Raw genomic sequence first — 15,625 nt, 5'->3', positions numbered from 1 at the left:
TTGGTAGTTTAATATGAAAAATTTTATCATCATCATCAGCTACTCATTGCGTGATTGTTTACTCCATTAGCATGATGCTACTGTAAACAAAACTATTTCCCTTGAAAAAAAGAAAAATAAATTAATAATACATTTAAATAATAATAATTGTTATAATTCATAATATAAATTTAGTTTATGGTACTTTTTGGTGCTTGACATTTTGTATAAATTATATACTATTAAAGTATTTATTAATACTTTGAATAGCTTTTATTTTTATATTTTCAGTTTTCTTTTAATTTTAGTTTGTTTTAGTCATTTCATTACTTTTATATATATATTTTTAAATATTTCTATTCATTTATAGTTTTAGTACTTTTACTACTTTTTATTACATTTAGTTGCCAAAGGAACATAATTTCAAATTATCCCTTACGTTTTTCATCTAATATTTAGATTTATTTAAAAAAACTTTTGTTTGTTTGTTTATTTGCTTGCTTTAGTTAATGACCATTCAGTTTTGTTGTTCATAAACGAGCATCTGCAGATCTCCTTTTATGCACTATGGAAGAAAAAAAAAACAGCTTTTTTTTTTTGTCAGATTTATTTTTTGCTAATGGTAAATGTTACTGAAAGATGGTCTTGATATTTTCATTTTTCCAGTGACATCAGCATATACTCATTTTCCACTGCTGACAGCCCAACCGAGCTTATTGCAAGATAAGAAATATGAAACTTTATTTATTTTAAATTCAGGCCTTATACACTGATAAAGATGTTTTTTTTTTTGTACAAGGACATGATGTAGATGGTGAATTCAGATACATGAATCTCTAAACAGACTAAGCCAAACTGTTTTTATTCTCTCTTCTTGGGAGAACTCATAATAAATGTGTCTGAAGGCCTCTTGAGGTCGCTTGTGAGCCACACAACGCTTCTCTCCATTTCCAAAAGATAGACACATCTGAGGATGCACAGTATCGAAATAATAATAATAATAAAACACAAGTACAGGTCTACATTGTACAAAGTTTGACGCTTAAACCGAGCAGTTTGGTGCAGGAGAGCAGAGGGATGAAGGGATTTTGTGTCTGAGACGCGTGATTACGCTGGGATGTGCCGAAGTCCCAGCCGTTGTGTTACCGCTGGCATTTAGGGCCACACGATAGCACGCATCTTATTCCCCGGCGCCTCTGTGTGACAAACCTGGAGATCAGTTTGAAATAATGAACACGCTCACACACACAACCTCTCCATCTTGTCCTTATGATGTTGTTCTCACAAGGGGGGAATGTAAATCTGTAACCGCTGTGGAAACAGGTCTGACTGGCTCCTTTGTGTTCTCCTGCTGTTCTTCTGTTTACTGCCGAGCCAGCTGATCAATGCTGGGAGAAGTGTTAATTTCTGGTCACCTCGTATGAACTACACACACAGAAAAAAAGTGGTTAGAAACAGGTTGTAGAGATAGAGAGAGAAAACAAAGGTTAGTTGTGCACTTTCTCAGTCTTCTCAAAGCAAAAACAAAACAAAAAAACGTTAATGTAAATCAGTTCACTGGAGGCCATTTTGACACTGAACTAGTAGGTCAACATTTCAGAGTTTAACTTTATTAAATTGAGCAGCAACGCAGCGTGACCAAGAAGAAAACTAATTCTATGTCAAATTTGTGAGCAGATGTTTGCACCAGTAACATCCTGTGGGAATGTTCTTCACCCAATGATGAAAATTTGCTGTAAATTGATTCACCCTCAGGCCATCCAAGATGTACAGTAGATAAGATGGTTTTTTCATCGGACCAGATTTGGAGAAATTTAGCATCACGTCACTTGCTCACCAATGAATCCTCTGCAGTGAATGGGTGCCGTCAGAATGAAAGTTCAAACGGCTGATAAAGACATCATAATAATCCATCAAGACATTTTTAACTTCAAACCACTTTTATCAATAATATTGCTTTCTCCAGTGAAAAAGTCTGAATCAGGAGAGAAATATGCAGAGATCAAACACCATTTGAAGCCAGTCCAAAACAGTTCTAAACAAATATGTTGGTAAGTTTTGATGTGAGAGGACAACAGGTGATTGACTTTTTCACTGGAGGAAGTGTTATTATGGATTTTGGCCAGAAGTGAAAGTGTAAAGTTAAAACGCCTCAATGATGGATTGGTTACTTACAAACATGCAGCTCTTCACTTCACAAGATGTTAATTAACAAATTGGATTTGTGTGGATTTTTGTGATGTTCAGATGTTAGGACTCTCATTCTGATGGCACCCATTCACTGCAGAGGATCTGTTAGTGAAGAAGTGATTTCTCCAATTTTGCTCTGATGAAGAAACAAACTCATTTGCAGGTACATCTTGGATGACCTGAGGGTGAGTAAATGTTTTAGCAAATTTTTTACAATTAAGTCAACTGAAAGTTGTTTTTATTAAAAAAATGTAGCCCGTTTTAAATGACTGCTTTCTTAAATTTAACCTTCACTCTAAAGTCATATAATGCGACTTATTATTCTTAAATATTCCATTAAATAGTATAAATCGGCTGTTAAAGCCTCCAGCGGGCTTTTCAGAGCAGCTCTGTGAGGTAAAGTTAAGTCAACAACTGCTTTCCATCCAGCTAAAGTGTTACCGCTTGTTACTATTTTGCAGAGAAAGAAAATTATGCCTTTTAGCCTTAATAGCTGAGACCATTTGAAAAGGCTCTTTTCATAGAGAAGCGTGTCATTATTCTTCTCTTATATTACTAAAATTATATATTGTTTTGTTGTCTCTCTTGCACAAGTCAATTCAGCTGACATTCTGTCCATGCATTGGCTGTGTATTTTTACATTTTCATTTTCAAATGGCACAGACAGGTGTATAATAAGCACATTACAGTTAAACTCTTCGCTTTCATCATATGCGGCAAGATTGAAATCATATGTTTTAGAACAATCTATTTAAAAGCCCAATGGCGTCTAAACACAATGAAGTCCATAATGATTATAAAGACACATTAGAAAGTTACAAAAGAGGCCAAACGTTATTATGCACCCAATCACTGAATGCAGTCAAATAGCACACAATAGCTATGTACGAAAACGCATACTTGCAGACTACTTTTAAAGCAAGTATACAGCATGTATACACACAGCATGCAAATGTTCTCAAATTAACTACTACATTTGACTAAATGAGCAGTAGAGCTTCCAGCATGGACTACTGTATCCAATAATAAACCCAAATTCCAGTGCCAAATGTGATGACATGTTTGCACAAAAAAACTTATAAACAGAGCAAAATAATGTACAGTATACACTGTGTACCACCAACTACTTTAGCCTATTATTCAGAATGTAATGTTAGTATACTGTACATATATCATATACAAATATATTTAAGCAGTCTAAATAGACTGAAATATAGAATAGCATTAAAATAGACATTTGGGCAGTCTAATCAAATAATGAATCAAGAAAGATATTAAAAATGACATCTTATTCTATTTCCAGTTCATTCATCATACACCATAGGTATGCCATTGAAAAGAACTTCACAGCCTCACACACAAACACACACTCACCTTCCTTTGCCAATACGACACTGTGGCATTCGTTTCACATTGCCACCTTCCAGATGGAGGAAAAATGGAAAAAGAGAGGAGAGAGGTTTAGGGATTTGAAACGTAACGGTTTATAAAAGCAATCAGGACTGAGACTTGAAGTTGGGTTTACTTACAACCAAGCACCATGATTCCCATCACAAAGAGAACCGCAGCGATGGTCAACCCTACATATCGTAGAGAATTGTAATCTAAAAAAAAAAACAAGTCATGTTATGTGATGCAAAACACACACTCACAGAATACATCTACATCCTAGTACATCCAAATTTATTAAGTTTATTAAGCGTTTTTCCTTATGGCTGGCAGCTGATTCCTGGTTTTACTATTCCTGTGGGAACATTCGGTACCCACAAAGCAGGCAAAACCTTGCACACACACAGGCTTTGAAGTAATACTGAACCGGCATAAAACACCCTTAACTGATGACTCTGAAACACATTCAGGCACTTACAAACTTAGTTCCTGGGGAATGAATGCAGAACAGAGGCATCTACGGGTCACAGCTAATGAGGCTATTTCCTGAAAATCAGATGCCCTGTAGCTGCCCTAACAATAGGAAATGATTGAAGCAGCGGCTGTCGCCAGGTCATAAGCTTTTAACTACAGCTCTTGAGACAGTAATAGTGCTCCCATGCTCGGCACCTCTGTGCTTCTTATAAACACAATACTTTCCACTGACAGGGAGATGGAGTTCCTCCAGTCTGTGTTCGAATGCACTGTCAAGGGCTCGTACCAGAATACCCAGCAGACAATTAACACCTGAGCAGCACAGTTGTGACATTAAAAATAAAACTGCCAAATTTCTTCATTAGTTGGTAACGAGTTCCACAAGATCTCTATATACGGGGTCTATTAATGTTATTGTTAACTGAAACTATTTAAAACAATAGTTCAACCACAAATTAAAATTTGCTGAAAAGTTACTCACTCTCAGGCCATCTAAGATGTAGATGAGTTTATTTCTTCATCAGATTTAGCATGACCAATGGATCTTCTGCAGTGAATGGGTGCCAACAAAATCAATTATAGTCTTGTGAAGTAAAAAGCTGCATGCTTGTAATAAACAAACTCATCACAAATATGAGTCCTCTATCCATAATATTGCTTTCTCTGATAAAAAAAAAAAAAGTAATCTCATCTGAATCAGGAGAGAAATATGTACAGATCAAGCACTGTTTACAATTGAAAACGGTCCAAAAGTTCAATTCTATACAAAGAGGTCTGTGGATTTTGATGTGAGGGGATGCACTTTTTTACTGGAGGAAGCGTTATTATGGATTATGGATTTTTGCCAGAAGCGACGGAAGTAAAAAAAAAATGTCTTAATGATGGATTTGTTATTATGTATATTATTTTTTATCAGGTGTTTTGGCAGTGTTCTGACGGCACCCATTCACTGTAGCAAAGCCATTGTGAGCAAATTATGTAATGCTAAATTTCTCCAAATCTGTTCTGATGAAGAAACAAACTCGTCCATATTTTGGATGGCCCGAGGGTACATTTTTAGCAAATTTAAATTTTTGGGTGAAATATTTATTTAATAAATGTTTAAGTTGAAGCACTAAACTATAACTAAAACTGGAACAAAAATAAAGCTAAATAGAAAAATAAATAAAAAGAACAAAATTACTAAACTTTAAGTAAAATTAAAATATAAAAATAAAAACTACTTCCAAACATTAAATACTATAATAATATATAACTAATAAAATAACACTGCTAATTACCGTGATGTTCTGTCTGTTGCATGTTTTATCATTCATTAAGTGAGAAATAAGTCCAGTCACTTGGAAATGTTGTAGCACAAACAGCACATGATTTAAAGTATCATCATGTCTGTAGAACAAACGCTGCGCAACGAGTTACAGGCCGACGTTCAATACTCTGGGTTAGGGGGTTGTTCTAGTAGTAACTGTGATGTCTGCATTAGCAAGCACCAATTACTGAATGATTAAACAGATACTTACCGTAATGAAACGGCTCATCCCATTTCTTATCTGTTGAGGAAATTGCAGAGTTTAGAGAGGTTTTGACATCATAAACAAGACCTGAAAACAGTCCATGTGCCTATAAAATTTAATGAACTCTATTATTTTCATAATATGCTAAATAAGCCAGTAGTATATGTGTGGGTGTGTGTGTTCATGGTGTCTAATGGGTCTAATGGGATGAAACAATCTATGACCTGTCCACCTTACATGACCTCCGACACTAATTTTCTATGATTTAATCAGAGTTGTGTCAATGAGATGCTGTTTATGCAAATTACTTGATGGGTAAAAAAAATGGAGACCGATATTGGTTTTTCATATTTTATAAATGTATGATGGAATTTAAAAAAGGTATCCTATCCAAAAAATTATGATACAAAAAGACGTCTTTATATATTTAATCACTCAATGTTTTTTATTGTTTTAGTGGAATACAAAATTAAATAATTACTAACTGTGAATTATATATATATTTCCTTGTTAAAATAAATTAGTTCTTTTGAACTTTATATTCATCAAATAGCTTGAAAAAATTAACATAAAACTGTAATACTCACAAACATAAAATTGTAATAGTATTTCACAATATTTGTGTTTTTACTGTATTTTTGAGCATAAGAGACTGCTTTCAACAATTTGCCTAATATCTTACCGATCCCAAATATTTGAACGGTAGTGTATATTTCAATTAGATTAAAGTGTACATTTAAAAAAATTATAGATTTAAAAAAAAAAATGAATACAATGATTATTTAAGGATTGATATGTGTATATAAAACAATTAAAATATTATATAATTATAATTCAATAAGTATTTGACATACTATTTTAATTATTACTTTATTAGAATATTAATTGTTTTATATGTATACATTTAATTTATAAAATTATGTGCATATAGTTTACATTTAATTTTTGCTATTCCTTAATGAGCTTTATACAAAAAAAATCTCAAAATGAAATGAAAAACTTCTATATTTTAACTTTTATGACTTAAAAAAATAAAAATTATATATATATATATATATATATATATATATATATATATATATTTATTTATTGATTTAATGTTGTATAATTTTAGATTATATATATATTTTTTTTAACTGAATCTTTCTGAAACTATGCATTATTGACAAAGATTTTATTGACAGATACAATGGAAAGTAACACCTCCAACATATCATGAGTGAAAAGGCTGTAGAATACATTTAAGTAAGAAGATGATGATGAGAAAGTTTTACCCCACACCACAGCTTTGGCGGTTCTGGAGGTGCTGGTGTTATGGGCCGCTGCAAAGAGAAAATGAGAGGAAAGCGAGGTCAAGGAAAAAGACAAAGAGAGAAACCTAATTTAGCATGTACATTCTTTCCTAAAATTCACAGAATTATGAACAGAAGGGAGCTTTTGAATACCACTTTTGACCATAATGTAGGTTGACAGCAAAGCCTTTCCGTGTGAAAAGCAGACGCTTCCTCTTATCGCAATCCTATGGATTTGTCCGTAATTGCTTCTAATTAAATTCCAGCAGCACTCCTTCTCTGTCCGGCCTTGTCTTTCAAATACAATTCCTGCATATTTCAATGGCACTGCTCTCCCAGGATATATGGTTGGTTGATTCTTCATAAAGCATATCAGCTCACCGCGACAGTGCTCCTCAATCCCGCGGAAACACCGCATTATCTTTAAGCCTCTCAGCATGGAAAGAGCCTTGAAGTTTTTCTAATTACCTGCTAATTAGTTTCTAAGTTATGTGTGCCCTTGATATGAATTGCATGAGTAAAGAGGAAGCCTCTCAGCTATTCATGCAATCCTCAGCTCTGTTACCCTCCCCCAATCCCACACTGAAAGTCCTTCCTCTGAAACCAAAGTTGTATTTGAGTCAGAATCAAAGCTTACGCTGTGTGGCGGGTGTCTTTTCAGAGGTCGCAGCGGAGGTCATCGGGGAGTCGGTAGAGCTGTCAGTGACTGTTGTAGTCGCGGTGAGGTTAGACTGCTCTGCATCTGGGCTCGTTGTCACCCCTGTCGCATTCGGGTTATCTGAAGGAACGAGGCGAACACTTTCGTGATTGAATTGTATTTGAGATATAAGCCAAAACAAATATCACCGGTTTATTATGCCACCAAAAATCAATTCCTTCCATGACAAATCAAACTTTACAGAGTATGTTATCAAGGTAAATGGAGAACGAAGACATTTTGTACTGGATCTGTAACTCAGTTTAGCTGTATTGCAAACACTTAGATTCAAAACCGCAAATAAATTGGGAACAAGTATAGAATAAACATATAAAACATAAACTGACTACAATTTATAGGCAACTCTGAGATGTGGGGAAATAAATAGGTAAAAAATAAAATTAAAATCCTACCCTGACCCACATTTGTGGGTTTAGAGCTAAAAAACGGAGGTGTGGAGCTTTCCATTGGTGTCGGGGTCTCTGTTTGTGTCACGTTCTCAGCTGCATAACCTTTATAGACAGAAACACAGACACATTTTGGCTTTAGTGAGTAAAAGTTTTTCATGAAGCTGGAAAGAGTTTGGGTGGAGAAATCTCGTGCTTCTCTATAGGTAATAAAAATGCTCAAGAGGTAATTTGGATGCTGATCATATCTCGTATATTTTGGAGTTGCCGGAAAGTATGTTTTCTGGGATACAGTTCAAGATCTTGGGATATTAATTTCCCAGGGGAATTTTCAACAATGTACCTTGACCATTTTTCAAAAAAATATTTTGAAGGCTGATGGTTATCTTATGATATTATTTATAGCATATAAAAATACCATTACCAAAAAATGGCATAAGCAAACACCTGCTTAAAATGGGCAATGGATATAAATCTATTTCACAGACTTATAATTTAAGGCCCAAAACAGATTGATTTCAAAGCTACAGCAAGAAATGCAGTTTGTATGAATATAAATATAGACAAAAATTAAGATAATGAAGAAAATATAAATGCATACATATATGTAGCTGGTCAGAGAGATATGTTATACTTGCTCTTTTTCTAGTCTATTCTATTCATTTTAAATTGTTTTAATTAAAAAGTACTAAAATATTACATTATTTTATTTTTATTCATATAAAATAATACAGTTTATATGAATATAAATATAGACACCATATAAAAACGATAAAGATAATAAAGAAGCCAGACAGATATGCCACTAACTCTTTTAGATCAAATTTAAAAAGTAGTAAAAAAATAAATAATAATAATAATATTAATTATATATATTAATAATATTTACATTTACGCATTTAGCAGACACTTTTATCCAAAGCGACTTACATTGCATTCAAGTTACAGTTTTTACATTATCAGCTCTTGCTTTCCCTGGGAATCGAACCCATGACCTTGGCGTTGCTAGCGCCATGCTCTACTATTTGAGCTACAGGAAAGCCTGTAATAATATAATTAATAATTATCTAATAATAGTATAAAAAAAAAAAACTCCAACCAAAATATAAATACATACATTTGTGTATATGTAACGGGGCGAACGAGACGTGAGACGTGCGGATCCATGTGCAAGCTTTTATTAATAAACAGTCAAAAAACAGGCAGGGTCAAACAACGGCAAACAGGTATGGTACGTGCAAGACACAGAGCAATCCTAGGGCTAGCGAGAGTCGACGATCGGCGAACAATATCCAACAGGGCAAGGCAGAGAGATAATACAGGAATACGAGCAGTAGTCCAACAGAGGTGCAAACAGAGTCCAAACGGCAAGGCAAAGGGTAAATCCACGATACAAGAAAGGGCTCGGTAAGGCAGCTAACACTAGGGGAGTGATAAACACAATACAATACTCGGCAGAGAGGAAGAGGAAGTACATGGTTTATGTAGGGTGCGTGATCAGTGCAATCAGCTGTGTGTTGTCAGTGCAATGGATGATGGGAATTGTAGTCTGAAGGGGCGTGCAACAGTTAGTGTGGTGCAAGAGTCCATGTGGTGAGCGAGTGACCTCAGGTGGTGAGTTAACGGAAGTTCATAGACCAGATTCATGACGGTATAGTTGGACAGAGAGATATGCAACATGCTCTTTTTTATATAATATAATATAATATAGTATTGTATTATATTGAGAGATATGCAACATGCTCTTTTTATATATTATATTTGCTCTTTTTATATTATATTATTCACTTTAGATTGTCAAATATAAAAAAAATTACAAAAATAATATTTATTACTTTATTAATATAATACAATAATAAATGGAGAGAGTAACTTAATAAAGATGACAAATAACACTTTTTAAAAAAGACAATTTGACTAATATCTAAGCATTCAAGCATGTAGCATTCATCCACAAATCACAAAATTACAAATAAAAGTACAGAACGAAAGAGAGAGAATACGAATTTGATACTTTCGTTAAGGATTCAGAGACAAATATCTGAGATTGTTACAAGAGCATCTGATAATTTTTTTATAAAGCATAAGCACCAATCTCCTTCTGACACCATTATGACTTATGAGTGTTTGAAGAACACACTGAGCACAATGATGCTGGCCGGCTTCAGAGTTCACGATTAGACAGACACAAGCAGCAGATGAATGCAAATGTATTCTGAGGCTGGCATAATAACAGTGTGGTGAAGTAGAGTGCTGCGGTTTGTAATGAAGGCAGGCCTCTCATAGACCCTGCCACAGAACAAGGACTAATTGTGGTCTAGCAGAGACGGGTCGCAGCTTTTTTGTATGCATTTTCCGGCTACGCGCAGTTTTTCCAATGAATCCCTTCAAAAGATGAATGGCCACATGAGACTGAGCAATTCTACTGGCAAACACTGTGATTATTGCACAACTGCTATAATCAATCTTTTATTGGAAGTATTCATCTGAAAAATCCCACATATTAGACCCGCTGGTCATTCGTGGTTTTGGGTAATGTAGGATTTTATTAAAAATAGGCTTTATCAGATTAAGCTGACAAATGTTCATGATGTATATGTGTAACGTAATAAAAGACGGTGTGTGTGCGTGCGTGTGAAAGAAAAAGAGAGAGGAGAAAGAATCACGATAACTCACTTCTGAAGATGAGTAACACAAGAAAGGCGGACCCTCGCAACACGATCTGAAAAAGAGAAAACACTCACAATCACAAACACACAAATGCACATCTCCGTGACTGTGGAAAAAGGTGGCTGTACAAAAGGACCTTTTTTGTACATTTTCCCAAAAAGCACTGCTGTTTTTTCAGCATTTTATTCTCTTTTATTCCATTGCAACTTTAAAACAACTTGAACCCATTTTACTTCCATAATGTGACATTTTTAATATTTGAGAAAAAAATAAAAATTATGTTTATCTATTGGTAATTGACTGGATAGTGAAAGAATAGTGCAGAATGGAACCAGACTGAAGAAGAGTTTGCCTTTTTAAGGTCTTTTAGAAGGAAAATTATTACTTTTATTGATTGCAAGGACACAATAAAATGAAAAGTGTCAGAAAAGACTTTTGTATTTTTACATTAAATAAATAAATGTTGTTCTTTTGAACTTTCTATTCACCAAAGGATCCTAAGAATATAATTATTTCATAAACGTTTTAATCAGCAGAACCGTTTTCAACTGTGATAATAATAATAAATGTTTTTTTGAGAAGCAAATTAGCATAATGAATGATTTCTGAAAGATTATATGTGACCCTGGAGCACAAAACCAGTCTTAAGTCGCTGGGGTATATTTGTAGCAATAGTCAAAAATACATTGTATGGGTCAAAATTATTGATTTTTATTTTATGCAAAAAATCATTGGGACAAAGATCATGTTCCATAAAGATATTTAGTAAATTTCCTACTGTAAATATATCAAAACTTAATATGCATTGCTAAGGACTTCATTTGGACAACTTTAAAGGCAATTTTCTCAATATTTAGATTCCAGACTTTCAAATAGTTGTATCTCGGCCAGATATTGTCCTATCCTAACAAACCATACATCAATGGAAAACTTATTTATTCAGCTTTCAGATGCTGTATAAATCTCAATTTTATAAAATTGACCCTTATGACTGTTTTTTTGTCCATATGACACTGAAGATTTGAGTAATTATGCTGAAAATTCAGCATTGCATCACAGGAATAAATTACATTTTAAAATGTTTTTAAATAGAAAACAGTTATTTAAAATGTAATAATATTTCACAGTTTTTACTGTATTTTTGATCAAATAAATGCAGCCTTGGTGAGCACAACTTACCAACTTTTGAACAGCAGAATACTGTAAGTAGGTTTATTTTTGATTTCATGTTGAATATTTAGCAGCCATGCTTGTGTTATGGTGCTTTACGGTTTTCTTGCGCTGCCGTAAACATTCTGCCCGTGCAATGAAAGCATTTGAGATGAAAGGTCTTGACATTTCCCAACATTATCATTAGCCAATCAATTCTGAGATGTGGTTGTTTTGGAAATGTGTGCCTTTTGATCCATAAAAGCCCAACAATAGAAGGCTGCCAGTGTTTCTGAGGGGAGGGGTTACTTAGTAACAGTGACATGAGCAAGCACACAACACAAACACTGGATTATGATACATCAGATGACAGGCCGGCATTACAGTCACCGAGCTCTCCATTAGTATAATCAAACAACTGCAGCACCAAAAATACCATCGTTCTGTAGGTGTGATAGAACAGACTAGGCCAAAACTCGCAGCTTTAAATACGAACCAATGACAGAAGAGTCTTAGTGTGTCAGCGAGCGTGGGGTAAACTGTGTCAGCCTCTTTATCTGGCCAACAGTACACAGAAAAGATCTATCACATGAAATACACATGAGAAAAAAATGATAAATATATTTTTTTCCATGTCAGATTTTTTGACAGGCTTTTATCATGAAAGGTGCTAAAATAAGCCATGGATTATTAAAATAAGCATTTTTTTTTTTTTCATTTTAAGCATTGGGGTGGATATGATTTAAAATAATAATAATAATAATAATAATAATTAAAAATATATATATTTATAATTCTTATACTTACCAAGGCTCTATTTATTTGATCAAATATACAATAAAAACAGTGAAATATTATAAAATTATATATATATAAAATTGTGAAATATTATTACAATTTAAAATAAATGTCTTCTGTTTGAATATATTTTAAAATGTAATTCATTTCTGTGATGCAAAGCTGAATTTTCAGCAGCCATTCCTCCAGTCTTCAGTGTTATATGATCAGTAATCATTTTAGAAATCATTATAATATGCTGATTTAAAGAAACATTTGTGATTATCATTGATTGCCATTGACTCACTGATAAATATAGCTTTCTTTGATTAATACAAATTTCAAAACATTTATTTGAAAATTTTTTTTTTTTTTTTTTGCAAAAATGCAAGTCTTTAATGTCACTTTTGATCAATTTAATGTGTCCTTGCTCAATAAAAGTATTAATTTATTTGAAAAATGTGGGCTGAACTACATCAGATGCTTCAGGGGTAAGATGTGTCAGTGTCAAAATCAATAGTGATAATCAGATTTGCATTGAAATGCAGAAAAAGTTGTTTTATTCATGTTGTTGATAATTAATAATCAGAGAGAGAAATGGTATAAATATTATGACGAGTAAATGTATCATAACTAAATGCATAGTCTCACCATAACAACATCAAAGATAACAGACAACCAGTAACAACCATCAGTATTATTATTATTAATTTATTTATTTTCTGAGCATGGTTTAGGCTTAACATTTCATTTCCAATCTTTTAAATCATACATAAACTTAAAAAGTTATCTCTGTTTGAACAGTTTCATGTTGTCTGGTCTGATTTGGTAACAATATTCCAACAAATTGTGCAATGTTCCTGTTTGTAAGAGCTTCCTCTAAGCCAGCAGAGATGTGGCCCTAAGCATGTTCTGTTGAAATTGGCATATGGAGAACGCTGCTCAGCATGGAGCTTTTGTGTCCATACAGTTTAATTATCGGACTCAATTAAGTTATAAATTTAATTAACACAAGTAATGACTGCTGACATGTCAAAGATGATTAATGCATCATATCAAAGCTCTAGGCTAAACATTTTCTGAATAAGTGAGCAAAAATCAAATTATGTTACAATTATCTCCGCTTTCCCTTACAACAACAAATAAGAACAGTAGTAGTGCCTATTCAAAATACAAGTGAGGCGTACTTCACACTACTTCCTGTAAGCGTGAACTGCTGCCACGTGTTACCACTGAACATTTAGTTTGTCGAAAGGTTAGATCAAGCCAATTACTCCCGTCTTGTATAACACCTTTTAAAGCAGAGACGACTCCGAGTCATAAAGAAATGTAACTTAATGGAGTGAAAGTGGGGTATGAGCATAATTCAATGTCTCGACGGATCTATCCATTAATATACTGGCCATAGCTTTCAAAGTAATATTTCTAACTTTATAGAACATGGCATTAACTCTGCAACTTTATAAGCTGTCATAAAATGAGTAAAAAAAAAAAAAATTATATTTTGTAAGAGTGTCTGTGATGGTATTTTTATGACAAATCAAACAGAAAAAATTTATTATTTTTAAATGCACTAATAGGCCTCAGTTTTTATCATGCTAAGTATTTTTAGATATATATTTTTTTCTGATTTTGGAGTGAAATACACCCAGCTGACCATTTTGTTTATTTTTGACTTTTACTAACTTTCATTAAAAAAACATTGAATAAATAAACATTTATTATTAATATTGCACATTTATTTGTTCCTTTTCTATTTTATTTTGTGGCCTGCAAGACCTTTTTCATTAGAAGCAGCCACTTTGATCTATGCGAGGGCAAGCGTGTATTGAACTGTGGCTGTGTGCTTCATTTTCTTCTGCAGGTGAGTGAGTGTGTTTACCTGTTTCTAAAGACAGATGGTTCTCCGGGTCTTACATGATCGATGGATCAGATAAACAAATAGGCTGGTCCACAGTGACCTGACATGCTTGAAGCATGTGTGCCTGTGGCTAAGCATATCATCTCCACATCTCTGTCTTTCTCAGACGCTCTATTCTGCTTACCTTGTAGCATCTGTGTAAGCTGTGAAACTCCAAAAATAAGCGTATGCTTAAATATCAACTGTATGATTTCACTTACCTTGATGTTCATTTTGATCTTACGTCCCGCATCCAATCAGAGTCAAACAAAGCACAGCATCTGCCAGTTTGTTGTAAAAGAGAAAATATGGATGTTGGTTGGTTAACCACGCCCTAACGTCAAACTTCCTCTCACGCTCAGTCCTTCTTACTAAGGCCTCTCACTCTGTCCACATCTGCCAGTCCTCTTTTATGCCCGTCTCATCAGCTATTGTCTACAATTCAAACTGTGTTAATGCCAGCCTCTCACATTGTGTGTATCAGCACTGTAACTCATTGTCTAAGCAGCTCTTTGTATCTGCACATTCAAAATCTAGCCTGACATCAGAATAACATCTATTTTTCTTTGTATAAGCAACACATAAAGGAGAACATTTTATTATTCTATTACATTTTAATATTTTTGTATTGAATAATTTAATCTTTGTCATTTTAAACTATCTAATTTTAAACTTTGTATCGATTATTTTTGTAATTATTTTTATTGCATTTATTATATATATATATATATATATATATATATATATATATATGCATATATATATATGCATATATATATATAATCAAAATATAAAATAAATATGATATAAATATACATATATTTGTATTTATTTTATATATACAAATAAATATACATATACAAATAAATATAAATATACTAATATAAAACAAAAATATAAAAATAAAATGTTTATATAGTTATAACTATACATAAAATAAATGTTATTGTATTAATTAACATTATATTGATATTTATATTAGTGCCATCAAGCGATTCATCGCGAAAGTTTTTGTTTACAGAATATATGAGTGTGTACTGTGTATATTTATTATGTATATATAAATAAACACACATGCATGTATATATTTTGAAAATATTTACATGTATTTACATCTATACATTTATATTCATATAATTTATATTATATATAAATATATTTAATATATAAACATTTTTAAAAAAATC

General features: G+C 33.0%; 1 protein-coding gene across 1 annotated transcript; it reads right to left on the bottom strand.

The window, feature by feature from the left end:
- Positions 1 to 578: 578 nt before the first annotated feature.
- fxyd5 (FXYD domain containing ion transport regulator 5) lies at positions 579 to 14,966 on the bottom strand. The gene is made up of 9 exons (XM_079392147.1): positions 14,660 to 14,966; positions 10,619 to 10,664; positions 7,949 to 8,047; positions 7,476 to 7,616; positions 6,821 to 6,868; positions 5,553 to 5,582; positions 3,699 to 3,773; positions 3,544 to 3,589; positions 579 to 1,404 (listed from the first exon to the last, which is right to left on the bottom strand). The coding sequence occupies exons 1-9, from the start codon at positions 14,669 to 14,671 to the stop codon at positions 1,380 to 1,382; spliced, it is 522 nt and encodes a 173-aa protein (XP_079248273.1). The 5' UTR covers positions 14,672 to 14,966; the 3' UTR covers positions 579 to 1,379.
- Positions 14,967 to 15,625: the final 659 nt, after the last annotated feature.

This window comes from Barbus barbus, assembly GCF_936440315.1.
Source record: "Barbus barbus genome assembly, chromosome: 34".
Taxonomy (NCBI): domain Eukaryota; kingdom Metazoa; phylum Chordata; class Actinopteri; order Cypriniformes; family Cyprinidae; genus Barbus; species Barbus barbus.
The sequence above is the reverse complement of the archived record's forward strand: the minus strand, read 5'-3'. Positions and strand labels throughout refer to the sequence as shown.